This window comes from Mus musculus, chromosome 10 (genome assembly GCF_000001635.26).
Source record: "Mus musculus strain C57BL/6J chromosome 10, GRCm38.p6 C57BL/6J".
In the NCBI taxonomy this organism is placed as follows: Eukaryota; Metazoa; Chordata; class Mammalia; order Rodentia; family Muridae; genus Mus; species Mus musculus.
Window position 1 is genome coordinate 115,507,582 of NC_000076.6, and position 17,795 is coordinate 115,525,376.

Below are 17,795 nucleotides of genomic sequence, written 5' to 3' on the forward strand. Positions count from 1 at the left end.
TACTTCATTTTATTCTGCTTCTTTCTCCTCATTTGTTTGTTTTTCCTGTTTTCTGAAGAGAGAGAAAAAGAAGACATGGAGTTGGATGGGGGTGGGGTTACTCCTCTGATTCTTACACTCTTTCCACTTCTTCTTCATGGTGCCCTGAGCTCTGGGGGGATGGGGTAGGGTAGGGTCGGAGAGGTTTGAGATCTGGGAGGAGATGGGGTAGGGGAAACCATGATCAGATTATACTGTATTTAAAAAATATATTTTTAGGGCTGGAGAGATGGTTCAGCAATTAAGAGCAGTGACTGCTCTTTCAGAGGTCCTGAATTCATTTCCCAGGTCCTGAATTCAATTCACATGGTAGCTCACAACCACCTATAATGGGATTGAATGTCCTTTTCTGGTGTGTCTGAAGACAGTGACAGTGTAGACACATACATATAAATCAATCAATCAATCTTTAAAAAATTAAAAATTTTTTTATTTAAATAATTTTTATTAGATATTTTCTTCATTTACAATTCAAATGCGATCCCAAAAGTCCCTCATACCCCCATCCTGCCCTGCTCTCCAACCCACCCACTCCAACTTCCTGGCCCTGGCATTCCCCTGGGGCATATAATCTTTGCAAGACGAAGGGCCTCTCCTCCCAATGATGGCTGATTAGGCCATCTTCTGCTACATATGCAGCTACTGTCAATAAGACAAAAAGGCCACCAAAAGATTGGGGAAGGATTTTTACCAATCCTAAATCCGATAGGGGACTAATATCCAATATATACAAAGAACTCAATAAGCTGGACTCCAGAAATTCAAATAACCCCATTAAAAATGGGGCAAAGAGCTAAACAAAGAATTCTCAACTGAGGAATACCGATGGCTGAGAAGCACTTGAAAAAAATGTTCAGCATCCTTAAATCATCAGGGAAATGCAAATCAAAACAACCCTGAGATTCCACCTCACACCAGTCAGAATGGCTAAGATCAAAAATTCAGGTGACAGTAGATGCTGGCGAAGATGTGGAGAAAGAGGAACACTCCTCCATTGCTAGTGGGATTGCAAGCTTGTTCAACCACTCTGGAAATCAGTCTGGCAGTTCCTCAGAAAATTGGACATAGTACTACCGGAGGATCCCGCAATACCTCTCCTGGGCATATATCCAGAAGATGTTCCAACTGATAATAAGGACACATACTCCACTATGTTCATAGCAGCCTTATTTATAATAGCCAGAAGCTGGAAAGAACCCAGATGTCCCTCAACAGAGGAATGGATACAGAAAATGTGGTACATTTACACAATGGAGTACTACTCAGCTATTAAAAACAATGAATTTATGAAATTCTTAGGCAAATGGATGGACCTGGAGGGTATCATCCTGAGTGAGGTAACCCAATCACAAAAGAACTCACATGATATGTACTCATTGATAAGTGGATATTAGCTCAGAAACTTAGAATACCCAAGATACTATTTGCAAAACACATGAAACTCAAGAAGAAGGAAGACCAAAGTGTGGATACTTCATCCTTCTTTAGAATGGGGAACAAAATACTCATGAAAGGAGTTACAGAGACAAAGTTTGGAGCTGAGACGGAAGGAAGGACCATCCAGAGACTGCCCCATTTGGGGATCCATCCCATAATCAACCACCAAACGCAGACACTATTGCATATGCCAGCAAGATTTTGCTGACAGGACCCTGATATAGCTGTCTCGTATGAGACTATGCCAGTGCCTGGCAAATACAGAAGTGGATGCTCACAGTCATCTATTGGATGGAACACAGGGCCCCCAATGAAGGAGCTAGAGAAAGTAGCCAAGGAGCTAAAGGGGTCTGTAACCCTATAGGAGGAACAGCAATATGAACTAACCAGTACCCCCAGAGCTCATGTCTCTAGCTGCAATAAATCTTTAAAAAGTATTTTTTTTTTAAGTTTTATTCTAGTCAGCTTAACTCATTAAGGTAAACGTCTTTGGGTTATGTTTCTTGCAACTTACTTCACTTTATTTATTTATTTATTTATTCATTTATTTATTTCTCTTATTTTCTACATAGAGACTTCCGATGCCTCGGAGTCTGTATGAAGAACTAGTCTGTGAACCACTGACCTGTTATCATGGCAGTCTGCTCCAAAACAAAGGGATTTGCATTATGCTATTAGCTGTTTTGTGGGCTAGCTCGATGGCAGCCTCTCTCCCACAGACAAAAACAATAACTTAAGGAAAGAATTATAATTTTTTATTTCTTTATCATGTGGGGGTGATTTAAAGAACTTTAAAACTTAAATACCTCTAAACTACATGAGGGGAGGAACCCTCCTCAGACTTTGAAATGTGTACATAGTATGTAAACAGTAAGAGCCACACAGAAATCTTCCCTTCCCTGTGATGATGTGGACAAATATTTCAGTCCTAGAGATCTAGTTGACATTTGGTTGAACGCTGCTCTTTAAAACTCTGTTTCTAAAAAAAAATCACTATTTTATAAAAAAAAATCTCTTTCATCATTCCTGTTTCTAAAATAAGATAGAAGGTAAAAATCTCCCATCTTTTATTATAGTAAAAGTATATATTATAATACAAAAGTTATCCTGAATGACGCTGCACCACGTATGAATTGCCTTATCTCAACAGCACTTGCTTTCTTTATATAACTTCCACAGAAAGAAAGAAAGAATATTACATTGCAAAAGACTATTGGTGCACCCCTCCTCCCCCAAACAATTGCTATTGTAATAATAATATAAAAACATCTTTCAGAGTGTATAAATATCACTTAATCTCTAAAGTAAGTTGAAATTTTAAAGTGATATGAACTTTTTTGTTTTGTTTTGTTTTTTTTGTCAGTGCTTTATTTTATAAAAGGGAAATCTGACTTTTTCTGCCCCATACTTTGCCCTTGAAAGACAGGGAATGTTCTGAATATCCTATGGGCTGGGTTCTGAGGGTGGATGGGGCATTGGACTGTGTTCTCTGCTTGGGTCTCTCTGGAAAGGCCTGGAGCCACTGCTAGGGATAGGCCCATGAACCACACAGTGCTTTTAGATCTGAGCAAGGAACATGGCTGCCTGGCTCTTCCGTGAACTTCACGACTTCTAATCTAGTCAGTTTTTTTTCTTTCCCTTTTTGGTTGTTTTTCTTCACATTAACTTGCTTTGAAAACATTTCTTTTTTTCTTTGAAAATCACTTTACTTCTTTGTCTTCATGTCCCCTAACTAAGGGGCAAAAAAGGAAAAGAAAATGGTATTCTTCAGTGAGAGTCCTGTTGGTAGTCCTGCCTGGCCTGGAACTTTTGATGTAGACCCATGTGGGACATGGAAGCTGTACACCAGAGGAGCCACTCACGCCATCAAAGGGGAATGCATCAGGAATATGACAATTCTTGTGATTTAATAGAAAGACTAAGAAAAGTTTTGCCAGGTCACAGAAATTAATTTTCCAACTTTTAAAAGCCTATGAGACCTAGAGGGCACACAATCTTATGAATAAGCGCCACTTTGCTCTAGAAATCTGAAGAGTGCTGAGGTCAGGATTGAGTTGTCTTCCCATCCTGAGGATCTGGGCGATGTGTAACTATCTGGGTGATGTGTAACTATCTGGGTGATGTGTAACTATCTGGGCGATGTGTAACTATCGCCACTATACTGGGGCCATTTCCTTCTTTCTGATTTCTTCTCTACTGAAGATAGCGGTTCTCTACTGCTTCTGCTTTTATTTGTATTCTTCCAGGTTATAATTTATCTGAATAATTACTGTCAAAGTATCATTTAAGTGTGAAATTTCTGCAGGTGCTTCTGAGAGAAGCAAATGTATCTTTGGTTACATTTGCTGCAGGCAACTCAGTTATCTTACTTAAAAGGATGACAATACTGTCTCAACTGATCCTCTTACCAGGAAAGAATTGTATGCCTTTTCTAGTATGCCTTAATGCATCCTGATGCTGAAAAGCTGTGACAGCCAGTCCATCACTTCCCTCAGTTCAGTTAGCCAAAGTTAACCAAAAAATGTTTAAGGACCGCGTGTTCATGAACTGTGCATTCACTTTCAGTATTAGGTAGATGAGGAATATTCAGATTTCAGGGTTCACAGGCTAATAATTGTTGAAGCCTAAAATCTGTGAGCTGAATAAATTCTTCCAGAACAACTAGGAGATCTTTAATGAGCACAAAAGATCCATGGTTTTTAAACCATAGTCTAATAAAGCTCTGTTTTAACTCCTCTGAAATCTGCCTTAGTGACCTCACTCCACAGCTACATTCGACACAGTACTGCCCGGGACGCTTCATTTTCTGCCCTTTGATGTGTGGTCTGGTTATTGCCTGCACAGAACTGGGAACTCAAAGATATTCATTATCAGCCAATCAATCAATCATTCATTCAATCAATCAATCAAGATTATTGATCATGTTTCTAAATATAACTGACTCTAATTACTTCATGTTTGGCATGATGATTCCAAAATGGTTAGCTATTATGTAGTCAGGTTAGAAACAATCAAAGAAGATTCCCTTTGTATTACAAACAAGATTGAAATTGAGAAATCTGGAGTCCTTTCAGTAAGCTGTTGTATAATGTATTGTGGACGTATAAATAGTAGCTACCTCTCTTTTTTTTTTGTAACTAAGCAATTCATAAATGTTAGGCACTCCTAGAGCTATTTAATTATTATAATTAGACAAAAGACATAATTTTTCTCCTTTCCCGGGTGGTCAAGTGGGCCTAAGAGATGTTTATATAATGCCAGTTGTACTGGCTGGTTTTATGTGTCAACTTGACACAGGCTGGGGTTATCACAGAGAAAGGAGCTTCAGTTGGGGAAATGCCTCCATGAGATCCAGCTGTGGGGTATTTTCTCAACTAGTGATCACGGGGGGAAAGGCCCCTTGTGGGTGGTGCCATCTCTGGGCTGGTAGTCTTGGTTCTATAAGAGAGCAGGCTGAGCAAGCCAGAGGAAGCAAGCCAGTAAGTAACATCCCTCCATGGCCTCTGCATCAGCTTGAGTTCTAGTCCTGACTTCCTTTGGTGATGAACAGCAATGTGTAAGTCTAAGTTGAATAAACCCTTTCCTCCCCAACTTGCGTCTTGGTCATGATGTTTGTGCAGGAATAGAAACCCTGACTAAGACACCAGTGCTGGCCAAAAGCAGGCCAGGCAGAAGACAGGGCTTCCTGGGGAGGTGGTTATGGGTTGTTCTGGTTCTGAACACACTGAATGTCAGAGTACTGAGAGGACAGTAAGTGGAGGTGGCATTTAAATATGCCCTAGCTTTGAGTCATCACAGTGTGATCGAAGCAGAATCCTTATCACCTGGTAGTCTCCTATACACACGTTCTTCATGTTCTCCTCCTACCTCTGTCTGTCTGAAGAATGTCTCTTGTGGGGCCCAGAAATGTGTGAGGAACTCCGGGGACTTCTGACATCACCAGAAACACCGACTGACCGACTGACCAACTGGCCGGCTGACTGATTGACTGACTCACTGACTGACTGACTGTCTGACCGAATAGTCTTCAAACAGTATCATCCACAGAGCACACTACAGGTGATTTCCTGAGCTCAGGATCTAGAGTTTCTGACTTACTAGCTGGGGAGGGCACATGACTTTGCATTTCCCCACAAAAAATAAATTTCAATGGGGAGGAAATAGTGAGACCGTTCAAATGCTCCTGTCCAGGGACTCTGTACTGTGAACCTTACTGAGAACCTGTCAATCAAAACCAAAACACGACAAAAAACTGGCCAAGATATTTGAATGTCATCTGTACATGAGAAATATTCTTCGATTTTTACCCACCCTAATTAACAGTTTCCTAATGAGTCTGTCTGCTTTCATAATTCTTTGGTCCAGTTTTTTTCAAACAGACATCAGATACATCTTTTTATTTATTATTTTATGTATATGAGTTCACCATTGCTCTCTTCAGACACACCAGAAGAGGGCACCAGATCCTATTACAGATGGTTGTGAGCCACCATGTGGTTGCTGGGAACTGAACTCAGGACCTCTGGAAGAGCAGTCAGTGCTCTTAATCGCTGAGCCATCTCTCCAGCCCAGATACATCTTTTTAAAAAGTCATATTGATTTACTAGCTGCATGCATGTATCCCTCCAATGGCTTCCCACCACTCCTACTGAATTCTGCACCTGGCCTGACAGAGCCCCACCTTGCTCCTTCATCCTCACACCTTACTGATACTCTCTGTCCCTCTACTTCCACAAACACCTCACACTCTTGGCTATCTCAGGGTCTCTGCTTTCATAGCTCCTCACTCTGAAATGCTCTGTCTTAACTGTAGGACCAGCCTCTCCCCAGCTCCTGATCAAAGTTTAGATGTCACCTTTCCCATTTGAGATTTATTTATTGTTTTTAAAATTAAATTCAAATGGTATTATTTCCCTATTCTCTTTCCTCCTTCCAGTGCCTCTCATATATCCCTGCCTCCCTTTCAAATTCATGGCCTCTGGTTTTGTGTGTCAACTTGACACAAGCTGGAGTTATCACAGAGAAAGGAGCCTCCCTTGAGGAAATGCCTCCATGAGATCCAGCTGTAAGGCATTTTCTCAATTAGTGATCAAGGGTGGGAGGGCCCATTACAGATGGTGTCATACCTGGACTGGTAGTCTTGGGTTCTATCAGAAAGCAAGCCAGTAAAGAACATCCCTCCATGGCCTCTGCATCAGCTCCTGCTTCCTGACCTGCTTGAGTTCCAGTCCTGACTTCCTTTGGTGATGAACAGCAATGTGGAAGACTAAGTTGAATAAACCCTTTCCTCCCCAACTTGCATCTTGGTCATGATGTTTGTGCAGGAATAGAAACCCTGACTAAGACAGCCTCTTTTTCTAAGTTGCTATTATTATGTATATATTCACAGAGATGTATACATCCCTGTTGAGTTCAGTGTGGCTCATGTGTGTATGATTTCAGGGATGGCCACTTGGTATTGGATGACAATTAAGGGCTCATCCCTGTTGATGACCCTCCTATTCTCAGTATTCTTTAGTTACCTCTAGTGCTTTTCCTAGAGGTGGGAATCTTATGAGATTTCTCTTCTCATGTATTTTTATTCTTTATGTATGAGTGCTTTGTCTGCACATATCTAAGGGCACCATGTGTATGCAGAGCCCTTGGGGGCCATAAGAAGGTGCCAGATCAACTGGAACTGGAGTGAAATGTGGGAGTTCCTCATGTGGGTGCTGGCAACCAAACCCAAGTCCCCTCCACATGTTGAATGGTGGACATAAGAAGCACTAAGAAAAAAAATGAGAAAATTAAGTGGAGAAATCGGGTGGGCATTTATATTTCATAGAAGTTAGGGATGAAGGCACATTACAGAGATACAGAGGAGACAAATGAAAAAACCTTTTAAAAAGTGTTCTAATTAGCAACAAGGTACACACAATAAAAGATACCTAAGGGTGTAAATCTAGCTAGGTGGGATTTTATTTGGAAGAGAACCAAAATCGTTGGTACGAAATCATACTGGAAAGTTCTAGCTGGTAGAATTGGAAAACAATTGTCAGCTCTGTGTAAATAAGAGACTCAAGACATGCTAAGACCTAAGGGCATGAAGATGGTTCATAGGTATGACAGTATTTTCACTTGACAAGCAAAAAAGTAACATGTGGTATAGTCTACTACGGTTCTTCCTTGAAGAAAATTCTCAAAAGACAGGCAGGATGGTGGTTCTCACCGTTTTCAGTCACGTGGCGAGGGGGTAAAAATAGCAAGCACGGATTAGGCTTCGGAATGTTTGGTGGTATCTCTCATTCCAAATTTCATTGGTAACGATAGATATCTACTATTTATGTAGAGGTTCTTCAAAGCCAACCATAATACGAGCAAATCGTTCCAGGGAACAATGGTAACTTAAAAGCGGACCTCCCTAGAGCCTCTCATGTTTCTTTGTGAGTCGACAATTTGATTCCAATAGCACTAAAATCTGGGCCGATTTTAAGATGCAAGCTGGAAATGAAGGCTTGGGAATATTTAAAATGGAAACAACTGCCTGCTCTAATCAGAATTCCAATCTAAGTTTACTCTAACTTGTAGATGCCAGCAACAGACACCATCTGCCATTAGTTCCTGCACTCGCAGCCACACTTGGAAGGCCAAATGCAGAATCTTTTGTTTGCCCACAAGAGAAGAACATGAAGTCCTTAACAGAGCGAGCGGAGCTGGAAGAAAAAGAATGTTGGTGCCAAACGCAGCGATTGTTCAAGATGTCAAAATTTGCTAAAGAGCTATCTGGCATCCTTGACTTTATCTATTACAGCAGCAACAGGCTTTTCCTCCACAGATCCCACGTTACTGGGGTTCCTGCAAAATCAGGCTTATGAAACTGGAAAGGCAGAACTTTAAAGGTGTTTGCGTTTCACGACAACTCAAAATGTAAGTTGAGGGTTGCTTAAATCCTTTCAATCCCGCCATCTGGTTCTCCGAAACATCCCAGAGGACAGGTGGGGTGGCTTTCACTACTGATCACCCAAGGCCCAGTGAGGTTCAATGCCAGTAACTGGCACATGCAGACCAGGGTGCCCCGGGCTTCTGGATGTGTGTGCTGTGTGCCTCTCTCAGGGAAATACATTATACTATACATTAAGAAAAAGGCTCTCCCTTTCTTTGCCTCTTTGATTGGCCTGTGCATACCCGGTCACTAGAATAGATTAACAAACGAAGAAACAAATGTGCCAAAGCTTGGAACAGCCTCACTCTCCCTGGATGCCAAGAACAAGAGAGGAAGATCATACCCAGAGACACACTTAAAAAAATTAACTCCTTGAATATCCTTACAATTGTGTCCTTACTATATTTTCAACTATGATACCTTTGTTAAGCTTAAATGATGGGTAAACTGTGAGCCACAGCTGTCTACATTGCTGTCTATAACACTATGAAATAGATGTATATGTATATGATGTATATATATATATACATACATATATGATATATATGTATATTTATGACATATATGATGCATATGTATATGACATATATGTATATGATATATATGCATATGATGTGTATATATTTATGATACATGATGTATATGCATATGGTATATACATATATTTATGATATATAATGTATATGTAGATGATGTATATATATTTATAATATATATGATATAAATGTATATGATACATATGCATATGATGTATATGCATATGCATATATATTTCACATGAAGTTTATAACAGATGAAGTAAACTAGGGAAATGATGTACTGGGTTGTCAGAGGTAAGGATGGTGATTTGTAGTCATTAACAGTGATTTTTAAAGACTGTTGTGATGGGATTTTATTGTTGATACTATATACAGTAATCTACTTGGCTATAAGGACACAGCATTTGGTTGGGTAAGCTGAGGGGAAGGCTACTACCTTGTCAATAGCGCCTTCAACATCACAATGTCACACACGTACGGATTTCTAAACACCCGTGTCAGCCAGCATGGATGGCAATTTGTTTGTTCAAGGAGAATACTATATAAACGGTGGTGTTAAGTACATATTTTTATACATAAAAATATTATTAACAAACGTTTTAGGCCTGCTGAACCATGCCAGACTTTACGCTTTGAGACTGTGCTGATGATTCTCAGGAACGAGGCTATGGGATTAGCATCTGAGTCTATGCTCCCTCCCCTGGCTCTGCGGCTCTTGCCTTTCAGCTCGTGCTTGCTCCTTCTCCCACACAGACAGATGCAGGCAAGGGAACCTGGATGCACATCCACCACCACCACACATCTCCGTTTCCTTCCTTACCGAGTCAGAGGTGTCTGATTGGGAAGCGTCCTGTACCTGGTACCTGTGGTGAGCAGTACAGGAGAGCCATGCATATATGTGTATATATGTGTATATGTATATATGTGTATATATGTATGTGTGTATATATGTATATGTGTATATGTGTATATATGTGTATTTGTGTATATATGTATATGTGTATATGTGTGTATATGTATAAATGTATATGTGATGTGGTTATATGTGGTTATATGTGACTATATAAAATCTAGGACCACAAAAGTGAGAGAACGTATTTGTCTCTCTGTGACTGGCTTAATTGGCTTAATATGATTATCTCCAGTTGTATCCATTTTCTTGCGGTTGACATAACTTCATCTCTCTTTGTGACTGACAAACATTCCACTGTTTCCATTTGCCATGTTTTCCTTGTCCAGCTCTCTCTGTTGTTGGGCCCCTGCATTGGCTCTGTTATATAAAAACTGAACAATGCTGAAAAGCCCACTGATGTGCAAGTATGTTTGTGTTATGTTGACTTAGAGTCTGTGGATAAATACCCTCGAGTGGTAGAGTTGGGTCACACAGCAAATCTAGTTTTTATTTATTTATATATTTATTTATTTATTTATTTATTTATTTATTTATTTATTTTTGAGAAATCTCTGAATTGATTTTCATAGGTCCTGGACCAGTTTACCTTCCCATTATCAGTCTATAAGGATTTCCTTCTGTATCCATCCCTACCAGCATTTGTTGTTATATTCTTTTTTCTTTTTATTGTTAAAAATGTTTTATTTTATTTCAGCTACACATCTGTGTGTGGGTGTATGCTTGTGAGTGTAGGTGGATGTGGAGGTCAGAGGAAGGAAATGGGTCTCCTGGAGAGGGATTTATACATAGATACTGATATTGGGTGCTGGGAGCCAAACTTGGGTCCTCTGCAACAATGAAATATATACTTAACCTCTCAGTTTTCTCTCTGGTCTTTGTTGCTTCTTTTATTTATGTTTTTTTTTTCTTAGTTTAAAAATTTGAATGAAATTTGTTTCATACAATATATGCTGATCATGGTTTACCCTCCCCCACCCAACTCCTCCCATATCTTTCCAACCTCCCCGCCCATCTGTGTATACTACACCCTATGTGTGTATGTGTGTGTGTGTGTGTATGTGTGTGTGTGCTCACATGTTTGTATAGAGCAGTCAGAGGAAAGTTTAGGGGTGTTGTTTCTCTCCTTCCACCACTTGGGGTCTGGTGATTGGATTGGTGGCCAATGCCTTTCTCTCCTGAGCCATCGCATGGATCTCAGTCTTAACCTTAAATCCAGCAATTCAGTCAGCTCAGCAGATCAAATTCCAGAGCAGACAAAGAGTGACCTTTAATTCTGGAATTCTCTCGTTCTATGACCAAGGTATTGGATAGAGCTTCCAGAGAGATAAATATGAGATTGTTCATTAAAGCCGCATTTTAGAATGGTGTTCTCCCCCCTCCCCCCATCCCCTTAGTCTGCTTCCCCCTCTCAATTATCTCTTGACAAACTGCCCTTGAGACAGAATTAACATTTACTTCAAGAAGACAGAGGAGTTATTTTGAATGGGCTAAGTCACTAGTGGAGGGGCGGAGACTCCGAAAAGTCCTTGGGGTAAGTGAATTATTTATTGATTCAGTTTGTGGTCTAAAGTTGAAGTATGTGTTGGGGAAGAAAGGAAGCATTGTGCCTTGTGATATTTAAAAAGAAAAGAGGAAAGGGTACATAGTTTTTTATCATAGTAATACCATGGTGCAGAGAGCTAAATTTTGCATTTTAATTGGGCAGGGCAAGGAGAACAAGAGAGTTGCAGTTAAGCCAGCAGGCCTGATGTTTGAAATTTACTTAAAGCAACTGCTACGTACATACATGTACACACACACACATACATACATGTACACACACACACTGTGTGTGAAGCTCCTCTGAAGTGCTTCACTTGCTATTTTTCAGAACTTTTATTATTTATTATGTACAGCCCATGACTAAGGCAGATATACTCCTAGCTTTTTTGAAGGCTAAGTTGTAGCCATGTAAGTGAACGTGATAGAGTGTACAGAGGAAGAGAGAGAAGTCTAGATATAGACTAAATATATTCTCTAAATGATAAAAAAAAAAACCAACCCTTGCTATATAAATTACTATCCCGATTCCCCACCATACCACGTGATAACCAATTGGTTATACTCTTTCTAGGAATAAGAACAATAATGCTCTTTAAGCAATAACACCATTACAAAGGAAAGGATAAAGGGCTAGCATGGAGAACTTGGGAATATTACCCTCTTGAGGAGATGATCGCTGATGCACAGTTTGGTTACGCTGGAACACCCCACCTCCCGTGGTGGATCATGTGGTGCACCAAAGATTTAAATTACTCCTCAAATTGGACCCTGAGTTTAGGGTTTAAAAGGGACGCATTTTCCAAAGAGGTCATTGCCGACACAATCCCTTTAATCAACCGTCAGAGGATTTACCCAACTGATGGTGCCAAGCCTCCCTCCCAGGGGCCATGATGGTGTGGAGCTTCCATCACTCAGCAGGGTCTGAGGATCAAATGACTTTGCAAATGCAGACTTTTGGTTTATACAGTTCTTTTTCATCTTCTGGAAAGTGATCACTAGACTCAATCAGGTTTCCTCTGTGCATCATTAACTAATTTTATCTTTCTCCTTTAAATTTTTTTTTTTAAGAGTGAGTTTAGAAGAACCCGTTAAGTCCTCTGGATCTCATGTTTTTCTCCGTTGAAGCCTTGAGGGAAGCTACATTTAAAAGGAGGGAAATAGTAATTAAAAGGGATTAGGACAAGAAGTTTTGGTGCTAGGCAACATGGCCTCGGTCCTCCCAGTCCCAAGCTGAATCGAGCGGCAGGTTTTGGTTTTCATTAGAGCTTTACTTGCTATTTTAATAAACATGAACCAGTATTCAAACTTTTAATGCCCCGCTGTTTAACTGTTTCCAGAAAGTCATCCAGCTCTTTTAAACAGCCTTTGCTTTAAAATTTTAATTTGCTTGGCTCAGTCTCACCTTAGAAAGTTGTAGCCTCATGGTAAACTCTTTTATAAGTTGATTTCCAGAATCATAGGCTAGTCTTCCCCTGGCCCCCCCACCACTTAAGTGTTTCCTCATGTGCCAGAGTTGTTGGTGCCGACAGCTTCCCCGATTTGTTTTATCTGATTCCCACAGCAAGTATGAGAGACAAATGCAGGAATGTGCTCAGCATTGACTGGAAACACCCAGACAGCAGTGGTACTTACAACTCTTCTAGGAAGCAGAGGCGATGTAGGAGACTGGCGGGTAGCTGACTGATGTTGTTCATACTGAGGTCCCTGGAGGGGAGGGAAGACAGACAGACAGACAGCACGTGAGGAGCGGGATATACCACACTGCAAGGAAATCCAGCTGTTTGCCTCACACATTTCCAAGCAAGACAGTAAAACGAACTCATTCCGCCCCCCCCCCCCCGCCCTTAACAAATGAATGGTGATTTTCCATCCCAGATATATAACCCGCTAAGGTCGGGGGCTCTTTCTCAGATTAAACACTCTATGAGGAGCTTGCATGGAATGCAAGATGGCTTAGACCATTCATGGACATGGTCATAATTCTTCAGGTTTAGAGTGATGTTGAGTAGGGCCGAGAAGGAAGCAGACGAAACCCGGACTTTGTGTCTTGCTTTCAAAGAGACAAAAAGAGATGTCTTCACCTGGCAACTCTAGAACTCCTGTTCTGGGGGGGGGGGGGGGGGAGGGTTTAAGCACCTTGTAAAAACAAATGTTTTGATCCAAAGAAACTTGAAACAAAACAAGACAAAAAGCCCTTTCCCTCTTCAGACTTGCTCCTTTTGCAGCTTCTCAGATTGCATTAAATAAGTGAAATGAACCATAAAAGGAGGGTGTAAGGCGATCCTGTTCTGCAGCACACTTCCTGCTGGGCCTGCACAGTAGTTCCTGGCACAGGAAACAACAAGCGACTCTGGGTAGAACTCAATCAATTTTTGTTTCAAGTGAAAGTCCGTGTAATTAGATTTTATTGTTGTTGTTTTTTTTCCTTTCTCTATCTCCTTACCATTTTCTCATGTGATGTATAGCATCGATGGCTTTCCTATCTGTGTCTCAGAAATCCAGAGACTGACAGCTAGGCAGACCTGAACCAAGACCAGCTCAGAATTCATATAGTTGCTGCAGGTTTGGGGAGAAAGTGGCCTGCTGCCTCATCCTGAGAATGAAGGCCATGGTAACATCAGATCTGCATTTCATACTTAAAGCTCATCTTAAGACGCTGGGTTTCTTTGTGAAAGTGTGCACACCCACGGCAACTCCTCAGCAGAGTAGATGTTGATTGTGCAGTTGTTTTGACAAATGTTAACGCTAACTCGGTGATGCTATGGAAATGAAGAGTTATTTTAACATTAACCAACACAAAGCTGGGGAGATCACTCAGTGGATAAGGCATTTGTCTTGCAAGCATGAGGACAAGACTTCAGGTCCCCAGAACTCACGTTGAAGCCAGGAAGGTATGGCAGCTACTTCTAATCCCAGCTGTCTGGGGGTAGAGAGACAATGGATACTTGGGGCAAGCTGGCTAGCTAGACGAGTTAGAATTGGTGAATCTCACAGTTGGCCAACAGACGCTGCCTCAGCAGAGTGAGGAGTGATTGGGGTGGATACCTAATATCATCCCTTAGGCCTCCATATGCATGAGCACACACGTGCACATACGTGTATACATTTGCTTGTGCACACACACACACACACACACACACACGAATCCCCGCCACATGTAAATATGCACACACACATGCATACACTGCACACACACATGCATACACTGCACACACACCTATACATGCAAAAAAGTAACAAATACATTCAAAGGAAACAAAATGTTTTGCTAGATACTTGAGTATGATAATCTTAAAACTACTATTATTTTTGACATCTACTAGTATATAACAGTAGAGTCAGATACATGCTATATTCTCACCTTAAAGCTAAACAGAGACAAAAACATAGAGTAAAATATGTCTGTATTTTTTAAAATTTGGATTTTCCTGATACCGTCTAGATAGTAAACATTAATGACAATTTTATTTTATTTTATTTGTATGAGTGCTTACCAATTAGCAATGTGTTAAACAGATTAATGTGTTTTCTAGATACATCACTGTGACTGTGGACTATTGTGGATGCTAACAAGTGCTTGCTGATGGGAGCTTGATATAGCTGACTCCTGAGAGGCTCTGTCAGTGCCTGACAAATACAGACATGGATGCTCACAGCCATCCATTGGACAAAGCACAGGGTCCCTAATGAAGAAGTTAGAGAAAGGACCCAAGGAGTTGAAGGGGTTTGCAGCTCCATAGGAGGAACAATAATATGAACCAACCAGTACCCCCAGAGCTCCCAAGGACTAAACCACCAACCAAAGAGTACACATGGTGGGACTCATGGCTCCAGATGTATATGTAGCAGAGGATGGCCTAGTTGGTCATCAATGGTAGGAGAGGCCCTTGGTCCTGTGACAACTCTATGACCCAGTGTAGGGGAATGCCAGGGCCAGGAAGTGGGAATGGGTGGGTTGGTGAGCAGGGGGAGGGGGAAGGGAAAAGGGGAAGGAGTTTTCAGAGGGGAAACCAGGAAATGGGATAACATTTGAAACGTAAATAAAGAAAATATCTAATAAAAAGAACTGAACCACAATATAGTAGATATATAATAGATATGTAATAGATAGATAATAATAGATCAAATGGATCTATTCCAGGGGTCTTGAACTGACAGGGTCATGTACTGAGGTAGGACACAGCATTGGACAAAGGACAAAGGCCAGAAGCTGATGACCTCTGGCCTTTAACCCTCTCATACTATTCTGGGTGCTAGAGGCTGATGGTTTCTCTCTCTCTCTCTCTCTCTCTCTCTCTCTCTCTCTCTCTTTCTCTCTCTGTCTCTCTGTCTCTGTCTCTGTCTCTGTCTCTCTCTCTCTCTCTCTCTCTCTCTCTCTCTCTCGGACTAGAAGCTGACAGCTTCAGAAACTTACTTACTTGGGCTATTTTCTCTTTGACTCAGGGTGAGGGGTGGGAGAGGCTTTCTCTGGCCAGGGGAAAAGACTCAGAGTTCATTAACTCTTTGGGAGCCAGAGAGAAAAGAAAAGAAAGTCTCTCATACACACACACACACACTGGGCAACACAGAAAAGGGCTATACCAAGATTTTATTTTTGCTTTCAGCTTTTTATAGCTTTTTAAACAAAAAGTTCTCTAAGAAAAAATTATCTCATAGGTGAAATATTACATAAAAGGGGCGTTACAGGATGTTGATAGTAAGTTTAAAGCAGAGTTTCATTCTATAAGCTCATTGTAAGTTCAAAGCAACTGTTTCACGTGGCCTTGCTTTATCATATTGTGCACACCTGTGGCTTCACCCTTGGACTTGACCTAGAATGAATGTGTTTTCTTGATCACAAATTTGTTCCAAGCCTATTTTTCATTTTAGTGCAATTTATGGAACCTCTTTTTATGCAGCCTTTACTTACTATTCTATGAGGAGGGGGCACATTCAATTCTCGATTTTAACTATTATATCTTTCTGATAAAACAACCAAAACCATCTCTATAAACTTTCTGCCTAAAATTATTTGAGTCGAATCAGGAACTAACTCACCAGTCATTAATAAATCAATAATTAATTCATCTAAATAGCATTAATGCATGAAAATTCATCTTCATGTTGTTCTGCAGGAAATTTGCCCAGTGGGCTTTCACCTAGGAAGTAATCACACCAGGCTATAGGCAGTGAGTGTCTCCCAGTGTCCACTCACACCAAGACACATAAATGAGGAGTGTGGCAATGACAGACATGAGAAAGCACATCAGTAGTGACCCTGGGATGAACTCTCTGGGGCAGTGCCTCACCAGAGCACACCCATCACAGCTGAGCAAGATGATAGGCCATCTCCAGGGCACTCACTTGTCCACAGCAGCTCTTCGTGAATGGTGTCTGACAGACCTAGCAGATGTTTATATTATAGTTCCCAAAGTGAAAAAGACACATTCTTCTCAGAAGCCCAGAAACCCAGCTCTAAAATAGACTGTATTTTAGGTTATAAAAACTAGAATTATTTCAGAAAATTTCCAAATCTAAAGAAGGAAGTGAGCCGGGTGGTGATGGCGCACACCTTTAATCCCAGCACTTGGGAGGCAGAGGCAGGTGGATTTCTGAGTTCGAGGCCAGCCTGGTCTACAAAGTGAGTTCCAGGACATCGAGGGCTACACAGGGAAACCCTGTCTTGAAAAACCAAAAGCCAAAAACCAAAACCAACCAACCAACCAACCAAACAACATTATAATTACATGTGCACTAAATGTTGGACTGCCAATTTCATTAAACAAACACTAATGAACATAAAGTTTTGGCACAATACTAGCAGGTAAATTCAATTCCCTACTCTCATCTCTAGAGAAGTCATCCAAATTAAAAGTCACATAGAAACATCAGCTTTAAACTACATCATAGAGCAAATGGATCAAGCAAATGTCTACAGACTATTCTAGCTTCGGAAACTGAGTATACATTTATTTTGGTAGTCCATAGAACCATCTAGAAAATAGACAATATTCTAAGTCACAAAGTAAGCCTAAAATCTAAAGAGCAAACAAAATTTATTATATTCTAGGAGATCATCCTGAAATGAAACTAGAGAACAATAATAAGTAAAATTGTAAATACTACATAAATGTATAGAGACTGAACAATCCATCTGTGACTGATAGTGGGCCAGTGTAGAAGTCAGGAAGAAAATGAAAAACTTCTTGGGATCAAAAAAAAAAAAAAAAGTATCACAACCTATCAGAATTTTTGGAATGAGTTAAGACAGTTCAAAGAGAATATCAGAACAATCACAACTTTAGATCCATTACTGTTTGCTAACAATCCTGGGAACCCCAATATTTGGTGCATATATAGTTATAATTGTAATATCTTCTTAATATCTTCTTAGTGCATTTTGATTGTTTATGTAAAAATCAGA

At 40.5% G+C, this 17,795-nt stretch overlaps 1 protein-coding gene across 1 annotated transcript in view; it reads right to left on the reverse strand.

The window, feature by feature from the left end:
- The window catches only part of Lgr5 (leucine rich repeat containing G protein coupled receptor 5), a 137,467-nt gene that overhangs the window by 57,268 nt on the left and 62,404 nt on the right, over positions 1–17,795 (reverse strand). The window contains exon 2 of the mRNA NM_010195.2: positions 13,025–13,096. Coding sequence (NP_034325.2) covers positions 13,025–13,096 — 72 coding nt within the window. The remainder of the gene's footprint in view (positions 1–13,024; positions 13,097–17,795) is intronic.